The sequence below is a fragment of the Papaver somniferum genome, chromosome 1 (genome assembly GCF_003573695.1).
Source record: "Papaver somniferum cultivar HN1 chromosome 1, ASM357369v1, whole genome shotgun sequence".
NCBI classification, from domain to species: domain Eukaryota; kingdom Viridiplantae; phylum Streptophyta; class Magnoliopsida; order Ranunculales; family Papaveraceae; genus Papaver; species Papaver somniferum.
In genome coordinates, this window is record NC_039358.1 from 121733132 (window position 1) to 121750965 (window position 17834).

Consider the following 17834-nt stretch of genomic DNA (forward strand, 5'->3'; position numbering starts at 1 on the left):
ATATAACATAATGATTTTCCAATAACCTTTCGGGTATCGAACTCATGATAAATGATAATAATATAATGTGAATAGAAGAGGCGAAAAAACAACTTGTTGTCTGGGTATAAAACATCGAACAACTTTTAGAAGTAAAAAAGTTAATCGGGTATAAACATCGAACAACTTTTAGAATTTAGAATCAACTTGAAGTAAAAAAAACAAACAAACATATTGTTTGCACCAGCCGGGAATCGAACCCGGGTCTGTACCGTGCCAGGGTACTATTCTATCACTAGACCACTCGTGCTGATGAGCCCAAGGGCTGACTTAGCATTTTTGGACAAGCAGATGCTCATTTTTCTAAAACCCTAGAGCCCAGCCCAAACCCTTTTTTTTCACGCTTTTTTCTTCTTCTCCATCTCTCCGTGCAGCAGTCGAAGATATTATCATAATTTCCTCACTCACAAATCAAGTTCTCAATCATGGCTTCGAAGCAAAAGAAATCAAAACAATACAGTATTGAGAAAGTGAAAAAACTAGGGCAAGAACTTTTAACCTCAAGAGCTCACATTAACAACATACCAATACTTCTTACAATCATATCTCCATCTTCATCTCCTGAATATGTTTTTGAATCCATCATCTCTTTACAATCTTTCTTTATTCCTGTTCTCTCTGATCTTCCTCCTTCTTCTTCATCTAAATCTACATTGAATACAAGAAAATCATCAGTTGTAGACGCTGATTTAGAATACAAAAATATGCTTCGATTGTGGTTTGATGAGTTTGTTAATTCTCTTATTGCTGTTGCTGTTTCTGAAGATTCTACTGATGACCTAAAAGTAAGCAGTTGTTTTGTTGGTTCTTTTATTGAATTTGGTTTTTGTTTTTCTTGTTCTTACTTTCGTTGTTTTGGTTTTTAGGATGTTGCATTGGATTCTATAATGGATTTTGTGAAGCGGGAGAAAGGTGGGAAATTTGATTCTTCTTTATACAACAGGTTTCTTAAGTCTGTGGTAAGTTCCATACACTACTGTGTTTTTTTGCTTATCTTTGTTGCTTTGAATTTGGGTTCCTCTAATCCGTTCATTGAGTATGTTTAATTGAACTTTTTGTGTTTGTTAATTTCATTTATTATTTGGTTGTTCACTAATTGCAGGTTTATTCAACAGCCTCCACTGATTTCTTACTCAACAGGCCACCCAACTCAGAAGATTTTTTCAAGTATATGGATGTCTGGTATGATACATTTACTTACCATGTTTGTGTATCTGGTGCTTAACTGCTTATTCTGATGAATGATTGTGAATATATAATTGATGACTGATGCATTTTTTTCAGCACTAAAACACTTTGAACTACCTCTTGATTTTTTTTTTTCCTTCTTTTGATTACTGAAGCGAAATTCACTAACACTTTGCTTCTTGATATTGCCTAAATTATATGAAACATAACACGGTTGTTATCAGACCCACTCATTAGTTTTTCTTTTAATCTTGCAGTTATTTTACGTATATTAGTTTGAAAAAGCTGTCCAAGGATTTGGGGAATGATGCTTCAGGTGCATGCACTATTTTGTCAAGTTTTTAGCCTTTTTTTATCTTCTCCTCTTTCATTGATCATATACAGAATCCACAAGCTGATATGCGCCTCATTTTGTCTCTCTTTTCTTGCATTCTGATTTGGACTTTCTGCTTTTTGTACCATGGCTATGTGATCATAGATGATGGAAGTGAGGTGTTATCTAAATCGAGGTTAGTTTCATCTGGATTAATCTATGATTTCTCTGTCTCTAACAAACACTTTGTTCATCTCTTTCTATATTTTTGTACTTTGGGCTATAAACTTTTGTTTTATAAATAAGTGGCTTAACTATGTTATTCTGCTTTGCAGCGATGCCGAGTTTGCCTCCCGCAATATTTATTCTATCTTATCCAACATTCCTCTAGAGATGTTGGAGGAGAAATCTGACTATAAGACATGGAGCGAGTTAGGTGAGTAAAATTTTGTTGGTTATAAAAAATGAAACAATTATTCTCTTGAAGTAATTCAATGCAACACTGCAAAAAGGAATTGTTTTGTAGATTATTGGGAATTTTGTACTCCTCCTAGTTTACTTGCCAAAATTGAGTTTTTTTTAACAAAAGTGTACCAAAAAATTACTATATTTCCCACTAAAATTATCTAATCAGCAAGAAAGAAATAAAAACTAGGATACAAAAACTTGTATAGTAAACAAGTGATTTGAAAGATTGATGGTGTATGTGGAAGTATCTTGAATTTGTTTCAAGTTTTTGCAAAATCCTATTTTGGCAAGTAAACTAGGACGGAGGGAGTATAATTTTGAATGAAGTAAGTGCTCTAACTCCTGAGGTTGTCTCTCAATGTGTTATACTAGGATTTCTATCCAAGGAGGATGAGGAAAATCCTGTTAAATCGAAGAAACAAAAGAATAGTGTAAGTACATTTCTTGTTTCAACTTTTTCAGTATTTTTTTTTCCAGATGCTAGAGTTACAACTTAAAGTTACCTTCTATTCTTCATATCAGTGTTTTCTACTTTTTAAGATAACATATGTTTTGTAACTAGCATAAGGTAGATACTTGGTGGATGAGGACAATCCTTGCTTCCAATTGTTAATTATCTGAGTATTTCATCAAATTCTTAAAATGAAACTAATAGCAATCAGGATTTTTCTTGTTTTGTACTTACCATCCTATCAGTATGTACTTCAATCGGGCACCCAAATTTTCGGGCTTGTGCAGGTCTTGTCATCATCTCGTATTGTTAAAAAGATGAAGTTGAAGTTCACCAATGCGTGGTTATCATTTCTTAGATTAAAACTCCCGCTCGATCTGTACAAGGAGGTAACCTTTGCAACTTTCTTAATCCGTAGTCTGTCTGTACTCCTAGTTTAATGGCTTGTTGTATAACTATTTTGACCGCTGGCTCCCTTGTTCTATTACAACCCTCAGGTTCTCATTGCTCTCCATGATAAAGTGGTTCCATTTCTTTCGAATCCCGTGATGTTATGGTAAATCTGTGACCTTCGTTTATACAGATTCTTGATTTGAGATTCTGAGTGAAACCTAATTCATTGTTTGGCAATATGCAGTGACTTCTTAACAAGATCGTATGCCATTGGTGGCGTTGTCAGTGTAATGGCTCTTAGCAGCCTCCACATTCTTATGACAAAACATGGGCTAGAGTATCCTGATTTCTACCCAAAGCTCTATACGTTGTTGGTTCCTTCAGTCTTCATGGCAAAACATCGGGCAAAATTTTTTGAGGTAATTTTTGACTTCTACCCAAACTTAGATACACAGACTTAGAAAATAGTTGTGACTGGAAAGCAGTATAATGGGGAGCTTAATAGATTACTTTTGCATATGTATGACTTTATAGATTATTCTTTTGACACTAACTCACACCTTTGGCAATGCAGCTCCTGGACTCTTGCTTAAAGTCTAATATGGTCTCAGCATATTTGGCATCTGCATTTACTAAGAAGTTGAGTAGACTGGCGCTCGTTGTACCTCCCTCTGGAGCGTTAATCATTATTGCTCTAATTCACAATCTCTTGAGGAGACATCCATCAATCAACTGTTTGGTCCACCAGGTAAACCAGCAATTCTCTTTTTCCATTTACATCTGCCTCAGAATTGGGTGTTAAATGTCTGTCTAAAGAAACACTAGAATAAGTGAGGGTTGGATTACTCACCTTAAAAGGAATTGAAATACCTTCCTGACTCTCGATATTCGTTGTTGTGGGAAGCTAGTGTTAGCTTGGTGCGTAAATTGTCTGTTGCAAAACATTTTTTCACACTCATCATGGATGCCAATCTTAAATATCTGGGTTTTAGTGTTTAGCGTGGGACATTAATTTCATATTCACAAGACCCTCTCTCTGCACAAATTTCTTTCATTGTCCTGCTACACCTTTCCAACAAGCTTCTTGGCTCTATATGTTACATTTAGTTGTGTGCTTAGCTTGAATGATTGTGTTATCTTGCTCTCTATTGAGTCTCCGATTTACTTTTCCTTGTTAAAATTCTGCGGTCGAGAATTTTACAGTTATACACATTCTGTGATAGAGAAATTTTGTGTGATAGAGAAATTTTGGATATTAAAGTTGTTCTGTGTTTTTATGTATGCGTAGCAAGCTGATGATGAATTTGATGGAGATGTCGCAATAGATGAAAATGAACCTGGCGAGAAGAGTCTTAAGTCTGGAAGCGATCAGGATACATCCAGTAAAAAATCAGGCGTCGATCTCTTCAACATTGAAGAGAGTGATCCTGCCAAATCTAATGCCTTGAGTAATTTTCTATTTCTACTTGTAAAAATGACACTTGAAAAGAGTTTTTTATGTGGTAGAAAAACTGCAAAATAACCGTCTCCCAAAGCTTTGTACACTAACGCAAGTACTTTATAACAGGAAGTTCTCTGTGGGAGATTGACACCCTTCGCCACCATTACTGCCCTCCCGTTTCAAGGTTATATTTCTTCTCCTTTAACCCATTTGTATTTGTTATTGGTCATTATAGTAATTATATTCTCACACGTCGTCCTTTTGAGTTGCAGATTCGTTTTGGACCTTGAAAATGACTTAACAGTTAGATCCAAAACCCAAGAAATGGGTGTGAGTGATTTCAGCTCAGGTTCATATGCCACAATATTTAGAGCAGAGGTAAGATCATGTGATAATCTCTATAGAGTTTATAGGCAGGTTGGCATGTTGACACAATATTTTCTTCAATACTATTATTGGCATGTTGACAACTTGTTACCACGATTACGGTACCAGTACTGAAGCAGTTAATCCTCATATCATTGTAATGTTAACCGAGGCTGTTGATACAATCTTCTACAAAATCTTACTACCAATAATTTCTTTTGTGATCATGTCTGAAATCGTGAATTTTGTGCAGACCGCCAGGAGGATAAAGCAGGTCCCACTTGCATTCTACAACACCATTCCAACTTCTCTTTTCCCAGAGGGTGAATTTGCTGGTTGGACATTCAAATTTGATGAAGACGAGTATAACAAAAGGAAACTGGAATCTGTTAATGCCGAGAATGGTTTAGTTTCCACCACTGAGGACGGTTTAGTTTCCACCACTGAGGACGATAACAACATCAAGTCCATAAAGAAACAAAAAGTCGCATCCTCCTGAAATCCATGTTATCCAATTTTGCTCTGTGGAAATAGTATCTATGTACTTCTATTTTGTACGACAACAGTGTATCACAGTGTATTGTTGATTTTCTGGAGACCCTCTAAAATGATGTTTTAGAGATTCCCTCTCCGACAAAGAACTGCTTGTTTGATTAGCGAGTGTAGTTTATAACATCTGTTTAAGTTAATTTTTCAATACTGCAAATCCATTATGGATTTGGTAATGCTACTCCTAGTTCTTAGTACGTAATGCATGTTTTGGTTTGCCTTCTGTTACTGTTTTTCTTCCGTCTGTCCATTTCCTATATGAGCCCATTTCTTGGTCTAATCAGCACCAAACCACGTCATACACTCCATGTGTTGGATGCTTATGATGAGGTAACAATAAGATAGATAAGGTTCACTATCAAATCCACTTGCACTTCGTTTAAAGATGCCTCCTAAAATTAAAGATATCAAAATTAGATGAAGGATAAATTTCTGTTGCAAACGACTAATGGTAGCAGTAGAGGAACGTCTTCCTTTACACTATAGATGAGTTAAAAATTGTAGGAAGAGAGGATGAAGCCTTCGGATTAAGATGCTAATGAACATTAATTCCAAGTGAACTGGAAAGGACTGTATTTCGATGTGGCGAGCGAAGTGTTCCTCCATTCTGATCAATATTTCATAACATCAGAAGCCACCGAGTACCAAACCAGAGGAGAATGAAAAAGATGAGAACGAATAACCACCTGCAGTAGTAATTTGGAACCATAGGCTACTTTTTCAATATGCAAACGCTTAAAACAACAAACACCAACAGCGGATGACAAGGCAGGGTAGTGAGATTTATAAATGAAATCTATCAACAACAAAGAAGAAAAACAGGAAAACAACACAAATTTTTTTCTATTTTGATTCATAAAGAGAATTCATTGAGGATGCAGAGAATACATCAGAATCTTGAATACATCACAAAATTAAAGATAGCAGTTAAGAAGCATATGCTTAGAAAGCAAAGAAGAGAAAGTGACCAGTCAGAAGACAAAATTAGTGCAACAGAGAACATAAAAAAAAGTTGAGAGAAGGGTATGTAATGGGAATTATGCCGCTATGACGGTCAAAGAGCGATGAAGGAGTGGACTCAGGAAGAGTAGAGAGAAGGAGACTACACAAGTCCCAGCGACGTACGTGCAAAGACGACTGCAAAAGAGAAGATAATTTCCGCACACCAGCAACAACATGCCTCAAAAACCTGCAAGCACAAAGAATTATTGTAAACGGACATTGTACACACTGAATTCTTGATACGGCAACGGACAGACTTCAAGTTCAAAACTGCACTTCACCAACGCCTAACCTAACGTATTACTCTAGGCAGTTATCTGCATTCTACGTGTACAACAATCCTGGATCAAGACCAACTATGGATTTGGTTTTGCATTTACCCAAAATGTGAGCAGGACAGGACTTTTAACAAAAGCAAACACTGGGCATATAAAGAGAATTTTCTATTCTAAGTTCAGATATCCGTTAAGCTTGAGGGTAAATAAAACGCAAACCAGCAGAGCACCATAACTCAAGAAACATAAAGGGCATATAAAGAGAAATTTCTATTCTAAGTTCAGATATCCGCTAAGCTTGAGGGTAAATAAAACGCAAAACAGCAGAATACCATAATTCAATCAGGTACTGCACGAGGGAAGGAAGGACTTCCACCACCGAGTCGTTTTTTCTTCAAGAAAATCAACATCGAATTCTTCAACAAATGAGAGAGATTCCTTAAGATCATAGGGAACCGACTCCTTGCTTAGCTCTTTGCATCGGTGAATAGACAATTTTCGGAGAGTAGTGAACGGTCGCAAATCTGGTAAAGCCGTCAAGACGGGGCAAAGCGCTAAAGTCAGCCATCTCAAAGAAGTGTTGTTGTTGCTGCTGTTTAGTACCTCATCATTGCGGAAACCTCGGAAATTAGAGCATCCGCAAATGCTAAGACGATGTGCGCTGTGTTGCACTAGTTCGCCCACTGGTGGTAAATAAAATAAGTCCGGAGATTCAAGTATAATAATATGTCCTGTCAGACCTCTTACTCCTCTGATATCATCATGCAAAAACAATTCTTCAAGAGAAGCATGTCCTGTCAGACTTCTTACTCCTCCTTCCTTGACCAAAGAGTTTACCATATCATCGTTGATATCATGCAAAAACAATTCTTCAAGAGAAGCCATCAAAGTTATTGGTGACTTTCTCAACTTCTTGCAACCTCTGACCTCCAATCGTAGAAGTGAAGGGAAACAAGAAGAAGAAGAAGAAGAAGAAGAAGGAGGAGCAACCCATTCTACTAGGTTTTCCAAGTTGAGATTCAATGAATATAAACAAGGGAAAAAAAACTGTCCTCCTTCGGCTTTGTTTGTTGATGATAAAACTCTTCACCGAGACGCTTCACTGATCTCATATCACCAAGCATCAAAACCCCAAGAGATGGGAGCATGCCCAATGCTGGAAGCTGCTCACATTTACCAAGACTTAGTAAAGTTAACGAACGCAGATGCGGAAGGCAAAGTGATAGAGAAGAACCAACCATCCACTTTGAAAGCTTTGCACCGGAGAATCCATATGTAACAAACCTGGGGGAGGCTGCAGACCCTCCAACACCAAGGTATCATCCACGCTTCTGTATTGCGTTTTTTCTTCCTCTTCCTTCTCTTCTTCTACACTAATGGGAAGCCAAGATAGACGCAAAGAGCGAAGGTGCTGCTTGTCCTTTAGCCTTGCTGTCTCGGCGCCTTCTTTTCCTCCCCTCACGTTCTCAACTTTCACTATGAGTAAATCTTGAAGAGCATTTAAGTCTGCTAAATCATCGACACCACTACCACTGTTGGGACTTCCATTTTCAACAATGTAATCCAGTTTTTCAAGGCCAGTAAGTCTATCTACACCTTTAGGCATTCTATTTCTATTATCGTAACTGTCGTACCTAAAGATTCGGAGCTTCGTCCAGTTGTTAATTTCCTTTGGAAGCTCACAATGTTCTCCCAAAGTCACCAGCTCCAGATTGCAGAGTTTGTCGATGCATGATGGTGGTAAAACTTGGACCCGACTATTCTTCAAATGAAGATGCCTTAATCTTGTCAATGATCCTAGCTCTCTAGGTAAGGCCTCCAGTCTACTACAGTTGTACAAGTCCAGCGTCCTTAAGTTGGTGATACGAGTGACTGAGTCGGGGACCTTGGAGATCAGTGTAGATGAAAGATTAAAGTATCAAAGTTTTTCCAACTCTTCGATATCTTCGGGTATGACATGAATGTCCGTAGCCGACAAATCTATGTGCCTCAAATGTTTTAATGAACCTATTTCATTAAGAAGACATTTCGGAATTCCTGAACACTTACGCAGCACTAGGGTTTCTAAGAAGTATAACTGATTCAACGATATCTTAGGAGATAATATAGTGAACAAAAGGTCTAGGTACCTTAAGTGCGTCAGATTGGAAATAGACGGAGTAGACCATAAGTTGGAGAAATCAGGTTCCGAAGAGAGTGAGCATATGCTGAAACAATCTCTGTTGTTAACACACAAAACTCGAAGGCACGTATGCTGAAACAGAGAATCAATATAGGGAAAGCCCTTTTGGTTGGGAGCTATAACTGTGCGCAATTTTGTGGCATTAGTAAGCGGATCAAGAGATGCTGAAGTTCCCTCACCAGATTGGAGCCGTACACGATGAACCTTTGAGATATTTTCCTCCTTCTCTCCAAGCATCACAGTCATAAACTCATCACGATGTAGAAGGCTGGTTGCAAGATCATGCACCAAATCGTGCATCTTGCATCTGTGAATAGCACCGAAGGCATCCAACTCGACGTCTTGAAAGAAACCACTCCAAACCAAATTTTCAAAATATGCATTACCCAAATCTTCAGATGATACTGGCTTTCCTCCACGGCCTGATGAGGTAAGGAATCCTTCGGCCATCTATAATCCAACAAGCATTTCTCTTTCTATCACCCAGTTCTTTGGAAATATACAACAATACGAGAAACAAGTTTGTAAAGGAGAAGACAGGCAATCATAGCTTAATTTCAGTATGGAAAAATGAGCTTTTCGTGTTCCTCCGACTCATCCCACAAGCTGTTATCGTTTAAGATTGCTAACCAGGATGACTTCCAAGTGATATTGCTGCAAGGGGTAACCCGTTACACTTTGTTGCTATATCTTTACCAATCCTGATCATATTTTGTGTCAGTTCTTCTGCTCCGCCTACTTTCTTTTGTAAAATGGACCAGCAAACTCCATCTGATAACCTATCCAAACTGTAGATGTTACCTCTGACCAAAGCCGCAACCTTTTGGCTGCGCGTAGTGATCAATAACTTGCTTCCGCAGCCACCATAGTCGAGGAAACTCTTGAGCTTTTGCCAATCCTTATCATACTCATTCCATAAATTATCAAGAACAATCAAAAAACTTTTTTCCGCTAAGCATGTCTCTGACTTGTCGTGTGAGGGCTTCGACATTTGATGGATTGTCATAATGCACATTTGATGGATCATCATAATGCTTGCCAGTAATCGACTGTACAATCTGTCCTAAAATCTTGTACACATCAAAAATCTCTGAGAGGCACACCCAAGCTTTTAGCTCAAAGCTTGAGGGTGCATCTTTGTATACCAATTTGGCAACCACAGTCCTGCCCAAACCTCCCATGCCCACGATGGATAATGTAGACACGCTATTTGTTTCGTCAGAAGAAGCAATTACAGGTAATGAAGGGGAAAGTGTTTGGTTCATGAACTGCAGTATTTCCCTAACTGCTTTCTCCCTACCAAAGACTTCTGGATCTCTCCCATGAGATGATTCTAGCCTATTACCGTACTCTGCACTAGTCTGATTGTTCTGGTAAGTAGTTCCAGCCCTTTTCACCTTATAATGTTCACAATTCCTATGAATTTCATCTAAATTTCCATTGATCGAACTAATTTTACGGGACATTTGGAAAGCAAATAACGCTGGGAAAGCAAATAACGCTGGGTTGGAGAGTGAAAGTAGGGATTTTACCTTGTGCTTTTGATAATGCTTTGATTGATAAGAAAAATCATCCATGACATCTTGAATATCATAAACAACAAACTGAAGCTTTTGCAACCACTTTTCCATTTCAAGATTCTTACCCCCTTCTTCATCAGCAGCCGAATCAAACAGATCTTCAATTGCTTCCAAAGTCCTCCCCAGCTTGACCACTCCTCACCTACGCCCCATGCTCGCTTAGTTTCTTCAGAAATTGCACTGATTGAAGGTTTCAATACCGCAAGAGCAGCGCCGGCTGCAGCTGCAGCTACAGGCATGATCGCAAACCCTAGGAACAAACCGCAAAATGAAAAGAAGGGTGAGTGTTTTTGAGAGAGATGGAGAACCCTAGATTTTACTCGTTCAATTGGGGATCTCGGAGAGAAAATGAAAATAAGGGGGCTACGAGTGTTATATCCATCCCAACCCGAATTGGATAAAGATGAAAATTCTATAATGCCCTTCCCTAATTTAGGCTTACTTTGGTGGAACAACTTTTGCGATGTGCGCTGCCATGGTGTGCATCTTTAAGCCTCCTCTTTGGCTCAATAATTCTTATTCAAACAAAAATCAACTTGCTAATCCTAGCCAAATTGGGGTTCACCCATATTAATTGGGGTATACCTAATGAGATAAGACCCGGCTCATTATGAAGTAAAATACAACACCCTTTAATCATTTACATTTTGATTGGTTAATATGTTCTTGTATAATTAGCATTAAAAAAAGGGATAATTGGCCTTTGGTACTCAGGTTTTGTCCAAAACTAGGCTTTGGTCTAATATTTGTCCAACGTTGGTGCTTGGTACCTGGACTGGACGTTGACCTACGTTGACTAGGTTAAATATTGACTTCTGTTTAAAAATTACTAATAAACTAATTTATTAATTAAACTACAAAATAAAATTATATTATACTATGCATTTACTATAATAACCTTGGCTTTCTTAACATTTACATAATCAATCTTCTCCAAGCCCATCACTGCCACCGTCTTTCTCTCTTTCACTCTAATAATTCGTACCACCTGTTCTTCGGCTTCTCAAGCTTTGATTTCAAACCACCAGATATTGAACCATCAGAAGACTCCTCCAATCATATTTTATCTCCATCTCAGCTTCAATTCCACCAAACTGCTTCTCCGTCGCAAACTCAACGTCACCACCCATGGTGTTCACCACAAATAGCAGAACCCTAATTTCAGAACCTCCAATTTCTTCCTCAACCTGTTTCATGGTAGGAATTTTGTTTTCTGTTCAATTCGTCCACCCACAGCGACCACAAAACCCTTGATTTCTTCTCTCTGTTTGATTGGAAATCTTAAATTCATTTACTTCTCGTCTTTGATTAATACATTAATAGATCTCTTTCTTCCACCAAGAATCCCGTTAATTCGACCATCTTTTCTTCATACCAACGGCCCTGAAAATCCAAATCAAGCCAATCAAAATAGCAGCAACAAATCAAAATCCTTGACTTTAAAACTAAACTCTCTCAGAAGAATCCTAATTCATCATCTTGTTATTCTCGATTCCAGGATGATTCTTGATAACAAAATCCAAAAGAACCCTATATTCATATCATCTTCATCTTATCAACTAATGAACTTCACAATAAAATATTTTGAACAATTCACAAATAAGATTGTTCAATTGCAAGACACCCAATTACAAATATCAAATACAAATCTAAATTTCAATTTCAGACCCACGAATTACTAACCCTAAAAGTGAAATTGAATGGGAGCAATTTGGAATTGTTTCGGAGTGATTTGAGGGAAAGAAGAAAATAAATTCGACATTGGTTCTGATTCAGCTAATCTGTCAATAACGAAGGAAAAAAAATAAGAAGAAAATGTCGGAGGCAGTGGTGGGGGAGAGAGGAAGAAGATAAAACGAGAAAGAAGAGATTAAGGTTAAGTTATTATGAAAAAAAATTGGTCGTCGAGATAACAAGGATCTAACGGTTTAAATAAAATAATGAAAATAATTCAGGTCCTTTAAATAAAATTCTACTTAACCTAGTCAACATAGGTCAACGTGCAGTCCAGGTACCAAGCACTAACATTGGACAAATGTTAGACCAAAGCCTAGTCTTGGACAAAATCCGAGTACCAAAGGCCAATTATCCCTTAAAAAATCTGATTAGGTTAATTAATTGAGTTTAGATTAATTAATTGAGTAGATTAAAAGTTCTGAAGTTATGAATTCAAGTTATGAAAAAAAAATTTGATTGAACTCATGTGGAAAGATTTTTGATGAAGAAAATTTGTTTTGAAAATATCTTTTGCAACGGAATGAAAGCACACTACCCAAACACTTTTAAAAAAGGGATTGCAAGGTTGTTGAATGAAACCATACTCAAATTAAGAAGGTAACGACTAACTTTAATCGGCAGGGTCGCATTCAAATACCATGCGGCTTATAATAAAACATAACACAGGAATACAAATGATTTTCCAAACAATTAGTCGGCAGGGTCTATAGTCCATAAAATGCCGACTAATACGCAGCCGACAGGGTAGGTATTCAAATACCATGATGGACTCAGAAAACATTTTCAAAGCATTAGTTGGTAGGGTAAAAATTTTGAAACCAACGATTGTTAAAAACACATTTAGCCGGCATGGTATTAAGGTTGAATATCGTGTCGACCATATAAATGGTATTTCCAAATATGAAAAGCTGGCATGGTATTCAACCTAGGAAGAAAGCGACTACATCTAAACATGAAAAGTCGTCAAGGTCACGGAACAAACACCATGCAGGCGTCGCAACTGCATATTCACAAGTTCGTTTTTTCTAACCTGATTTGACATGCAAACATAAACTGAAGCATTAGATAGTTTTTAAAGAATTAATCGACAATGAAAAATTCTAATCGACGATTTTTTTTCATTTGAAAAGGGTAAAATATAGAGAAGAAGAAGGGAATTGATTATTAGATTGGTGAAGAAGAAGTAGGAAAAGAATAAGGTTTGGATCTAAAACCAAAAATGGGTACTTTTGGTTATTATTAAGGGGAGGGTAATTAGGTAACTTCATACATATTAGACACCCCTCAACCCACTATTATGGTTGGGAACAAAATAGATATACCCTAGTTAATCTGCGTATACCCCAATTTGGCCAGACTTTTTAATTTGAGGAGGGATCCCTTGACAGTCTCCTAATTGACAAGATTTAACAGCCTTATTTCAGCCGTTGGATCATGAAATGCTGCTGACACAAAGACGGTTGAGATACATCCATTAAATTCGGGTCATCATATATACCCACGATAAAATACTCTTAAACTTCTTTGGTTTTCTCTGTACCCTCCCTCTCCCATGGGTTTTCTCTCATTCTTCTGTTCTTTTTAACAGTGAAAGTTTTCCCAATCAAAATTAAAATGAGGAGAAGACTATCATGTTTGGTATAGTTTTCAAAAACAGTTTTCTGTTTTTAAAAACAGAGAAAACAGAAAACAGGAGAAAACGCGTTTGGTAAGGACATTTTCAGAAAATGTTTTCTATCTGTTTTCTGTTTTTAAAAACAAAAAAATGAAAACAACAAATTATTGTTTTCTGTGTTTTCTCTTTTTTTCTTTTCTTTATTCTTTTCTTCTTTTCAGAACAAAGTAAGAGATGGGGAATGACTGCAAGTGAGTCATGGCTAATATCACTATCTCTTAGACGAATCTTTACATTTGATCTGATTTAGTTGGTTTTCCTTGTTTTCAAAAACAGTTTACCAAACAATTTTTAGAAAATGAAAACAAGGAAAAAAGGGTATGTTTTTAAAACAGTGGAAAACTATTTTTGAAAACTGTTTTTCAAAACTGTACCAAACAGGCCCTAAATATTGGGACCTTTTGATATCTCATATTTTCTGGTTCAGAGGAATCAATTGAGCACAAATTCAATTTAATGAATGTAAGAATCTAGTTGCAGGTCATGTTTTAAATTAGATCATTTGATTAATTAAGGAAACAGAAACCCTTCCCACAACTGACAAATTCCCCACTACGGATAATATATGGTAACAAAACCTCAAAATCAATTGGAATTAGGGATGGCCATTTGCCCCATCCAAACACATCCTCGTGGGTACCCGTTTCTATTGGGTAGGGTTTCACCCGTACAAACGGGATGGGGTTGGGTATGGGTAATATCCAAAATCAGTGAAGTGGGAATGGGGCGGGGATGGGATTCTAGGTCCCCGTCCCATACCCGCCCCGTACCTTCCCATTTTAGGGTTTTATATTTTTAGTTTTAGGTATTTTAATCCTACGATTCATATTAACGGAAACAAAGTATAAAAAAAACGTAAAAGTTTTATCTAATTTTTTATTTTATTCTTATCAATTTATCATCTACTACCGGCGGCAAGGAAGAGGGCGATCAGGTATACCAAAAAACTATGAATCTCTTCCATTGTATTGATTATATTATATTATTTAAGCTTTCTTTATTATATATATAATTAAGAAATTTATATTTTTAAAGGAAGAGAGATTTTTAATTAGGCTAGCGATTCTAATTGAATTAATCAGTTTTCCTAAGTATAAGAAACTGAAGCAGACGATGGGGGATCCATATGGAGGAAGATACTTGATAAGAAATAATTAAGAACTAAAATGAATGATGCTCGTTTATAGACCAATTTTTTTTTCTTTGTTTGTTTTACGATGAATTTATGAGTTTGGGATTTTAGAACTCATTTTCTTAGACTATTATTCTTATTGGCTGAACTTAAATATTGATTATTAAATTAACTCTTCATATTTGAACTTAATGTTATGGGTAACCCATGGAAAACGCCCCCCGTACGGGTATTTCCCATACCCGCCCCGTCCCAGATCAAGCGGATAATGGGGAGGGTGTGGGGTTTTTTTTTGAACGGGGCAGTGACTGGGATACAAGATCCCCGCCCCATACCCGTCCCATGACCATCCCTAATTGGAATAAGTCTGTCCTCCCATCATCCAAGCAATCGAAGTAAACAAGAAAGGGTTTTTTCTCTTTCATCCTAGCTATCAATAATGGATATTATTATATCCAAGGATAAAAATAGAATCTTGTAAGGATTACTATAACTCAGACTATATTTTCTTCAGAAAATTCTAATCTCACCTATTTTTCCTAGGGAAAATGTTTTAGGATTTATCAAAAACTCCAAAGATCGACTTTATATAAAGTAGGAGTAACCGATTTTTTTTTCCTTTAAGATCTTGATGATTGCTCCGAGTTTCAGAACAATCGATCTACATCAAGTCAGTTTAGGAAGATGAAGAACGGTTTGTGCACCAGAAGAGATGAAGGAAAGTCGAGAATTAACTAATTTCAATATGGGCACTGGGAAACCCGGAGTAACCCGGATTCAAATGTAAATTATCAACCGTTCATAAATAATAATCCTACGGCTGAAGACAGGCCGTCAAATCTTGTAAATATGGAGCCTGTCAACGGATCGCTCCTCTTTTAATTTAGTCTCAATAATCATTAATTAGCTTAATTTAACTCACTAATCATTACACTAACTTAATTAGAAAGGGTAAATTTGTATTAAATAAATATTTAGATAAGGGGTGCTTTACTTTACTTCCAAATGACAAACTTAAAAAGAATCACTAATTAAATCATTTGCCAAATATGTGAATTCAAACTAAAATATCAACACATGGGTCACATAACGCATGCAACTGATTAATTGGACGACCGAAGGGAGTCCTTCTATATGTTCACCATGGTGGCTAAAAATGCAATTGCATGCAACGCTTTTTTTTTTTTTTAATTTCGTTGCAAAAATTGAACGTCGATTGGTCTTTTTTTTTCGAAATTGGATAGGCAATAGGAGAGTCATCAAACCAGGTTACTTTTAGGCGCAATTAAAACGATCTTAGGTCGAACCAATTAACGGTAATTGCGTCGTGAAAATGGCAATAAAAACGTCACTTATATTTTTAATTTAGATCATGACCGTTGGTTACCAAAACAATTCAGCCACAAGATTTAAAGTTACTGTTGTTATTAAAAATTTGTTACAACAATGTCACAAGTCAAGTATATACAAGTATAACTGTTATAGGTGTTATTGAATTACTGATACCAAAATTGTTCCAAAAACTATTATAAAATTCCGTCCCTACTATTCCACCAAAAAGCTCCAAACTTCGGGTCCCCTTCTTTGCATTGCGGTAATCTAGTTATTATCAGAATCGGGTTCCCTCCAACTGAAGTAACTAAAGTTGCATTATTGTCGATATGAGTTACATTATAATCAAAAAGACTAAGGCCTTAGCATGCGTTAGTTGGCAATGAAAAAGGGACATATTTGATTTGGAAATTGCAAGGTTTTTAGAGCCGCCTATAAAATTGAATTTGACAACAAAAGATCTCAATCGTAAGCTTAAAAACTAAGCCTGCAATAGCATCCAATTCAAAATCTATCTCTCCCTCTCTGGAAACACCATTCTTACAAATGCTAGGAAAATAAAGAGTTGTAAACGTACCATGTCGCCATGCAAGAAAAAAAATGACGTATTTCTTATCACTTCTGCAAAACATTTGAAAAGATTTCTCGTCTAAAAATTTAATAAGAGGAAGGAAGATCCGATTGCATTTTCTTATTAGAGATAGAGAGTGTGGGTGAAAAATACCGCACACTCATTAGTTATGCAAAGTGGTCCATTTAGTATCAAGCGAATACGAACGCATACATATCTAAGATGACGAAATAGATGACGTCACCAAGTCACAAATGATATATAATACTTTATGCAGCCATATTTTGGTTTATGCATCACTAATTTTCCGCTGTAACTAATAAAATGATGTACTCCCTACGTTACAAGAAAAGTGATATTTTCACTCATGGAAGTGCTATCCCGCACTACTTTGCGGGTAGCCTTCCCGCTCTAGAGGCCTCTAAAACCGTTACATCACCATGTCCTACATCTAAAACCCAGATCTAGAAGCCTTGAACCCTTAAAGGAAAGTGGACATCACCATGATGACACATGGAAGACCATTCCAAGTTGGTGTTTCCTTTTTCTAACACTTGTTAAGATGGCTTGGCTATTGGTGGTCATACTTCTAGCTCGATTTCCCTGGACAACTCATCGCTGAGAAGTCTGAAGAAAAGATTAAAAGACAAGTTGTCTAATGAAGTTTATATTAGGTCTTATGACACTTTAGATGGGGAAGTATCAAGCAAGCAAATTGGGAACAAAGAACTGGTGAAGGGGACCAATACCATGCATGACAGCCGTGATGAGAATGAAATTAATGAAATGCACCAAGAGAATTCTGTTGGAAGTGATGATGGGGCGTCACAAACAAGTACTGGTAAGAAGCAATCACGCCGTGATGATGACGATGCTTTGGAGATGGCAAAAGGTTTATATGAGATATTTAAGGTACTTTACAACAAACTCAAAGAATCCGGTAATTATTCGGGGACTGAGTTTTCAATAAAGGAAATCAATTTTGTGTCGGATTCAGTTTTTCTCATGCGTATGCGTTTAGAGATGAAATGGCTCAAGGATATGGTGCTAAAAATTAATGTTTGGATGTATTGGTTTTGTGTCGAATGGGTTTCCATTTGTTTAAATGTTTAAGATATTTTCGTGGAATTTTAATGGTCT

The 17834-nt window shown here is 36.9% G+C and overlaps 3 protein-coding genes and 1 non-coding gene across 4 annotated transcripts; 1 reads left to right on the forward strand and 3 right to left on the reverse strand.

The window, feature by feature from the left end:
* Positions 1-218: 218 nt before the first annotated feature.
* TRNAA-GGC lies at positions 219-289 on the reverse strand. Its single transcript has one exon. It is a non-coding gene; the product is annotated as a tRNA-Ala (tRNA).
* Positions 290-374: 85 nt separating this feature from the next.
* On the forward strand, positions 375-5434 carry LOC113298878 (nucleolar complex protein 4 homolog). Its single transcript, XM_026547747.1, has 15 exons — positions 375-824; positions 906-998; positions 1142-1221; positions 1485-1543; positions 1706-1736; positions 1876-1976; positions 2381-2439; positions 2747-2848; positions 2957-3015; positions 3097-3271; positions 3427-3600; positions 4141-4300; positions 4420-4477; positions 4566-4671; positions 4913-5434. The coding sequence occupies exons 1-15, from the start codon at positions 465-467 to the stop codon at positions 5156-5158; spliced, it is 1863 nt and encodes a 620-aa protein (XP_026403532.1). The 5' UTR covers positions 375-464; the 3' UTR covers positions 5159-5434.
* Positions 5435-5819: 385 nt separating this feature from the next.
* On the reverse strand, positions 5820-9117 carry LOC113350083 (disease resistance protein RGA2-like). Its single transcript, XM_026594159.1, has 6 exons — positions 8791-9117; positions 7747-8370; positions 7576-7648; positions 6865-7480; positions 6334-6397; positions 5820-5894 (listed from the first exon to the last, which is right to left on the reverse strand). Exons 1-6 carry the CDS (start codon positions 9115-9117, stop codon positions 5820-5822), a joined length of 1779 nt encoding a protein of 592 aa, XP_026449944.1.
* On the reverse strand, positions 6024-10374 carry LOC113298886 (putative disease resistance protein RGA3). Its single transcript, XM_026547754.1, has 2 exons — positions 6818-10374; positions 6024-6397 (listed from the first exon to the last, which is right to left on the reverse strand). The coding sequence occupies exon 1, from the start codon at positions 10296-10298 to the stop codon at positions 9591-9593; it is 708 nt and encodes a 235-aa protein (XP_026403539.1). The 5' UTR covers positions 10299-10374; the 3' UTR covers positions 6024-6397; positions 6818-9590.
* Between the last annotated feature and the right edge of the window lie 7460 nt (positions 10375-17834).

Bases quoted from the DNA above. Each gene is read 5' to 3' on its own strand.
- LOC113298878 (XM_026547747.1), top strand. From the start codon at position 465: ATGGCTTCGAAGCAAAAGAAATCAAAACAATACAGTATTGAGAAAGTG. The intron at 1,544-1,705 runs GTGCATGCACTA...ATGTGATCATAG, and splicing joins TTTGGGGAATGATGCTTCAG to ATGATGGAAGTGAGGTGTTA. The intron at 2,849-2,956 runs GTAACCTTTGCA...TACAACCCTCAG, and splicing joins CGCTCGATCTGTACAAGGAG to GTTCTCATTGCTCTCCATGA.
- LOC113350083 (XM_026594159.1), bottom strand. From the start codon at position 9,117: ATGGCCGAAGGATTCCTTACCTCATCAGGCCGTGGAGGAAAGCCAGTA. The intron at 8,371-8,790 runs GTTATAGCTCCC...CTGATCTCCAAG, and splicing joins ATGCCACAAAATTGCGCACA to GTCCCCGACTCAGTCACTCG. The intron at 7,481-7,575 runs GTGAAGAGTTTT...AAAACCTAGTAG, and splicing joins GAGATCAGTGAAGCGTCTCG to AATGGGTTGCTCCTCCTTCT.
- LOC113298886 (XM_026547754.1), bottom strand. From the start codon at position 10,298: ATGGAAAAGTGGTTGCAAAAGCTTCAGTTTGTTGTTTATGATATTCAA.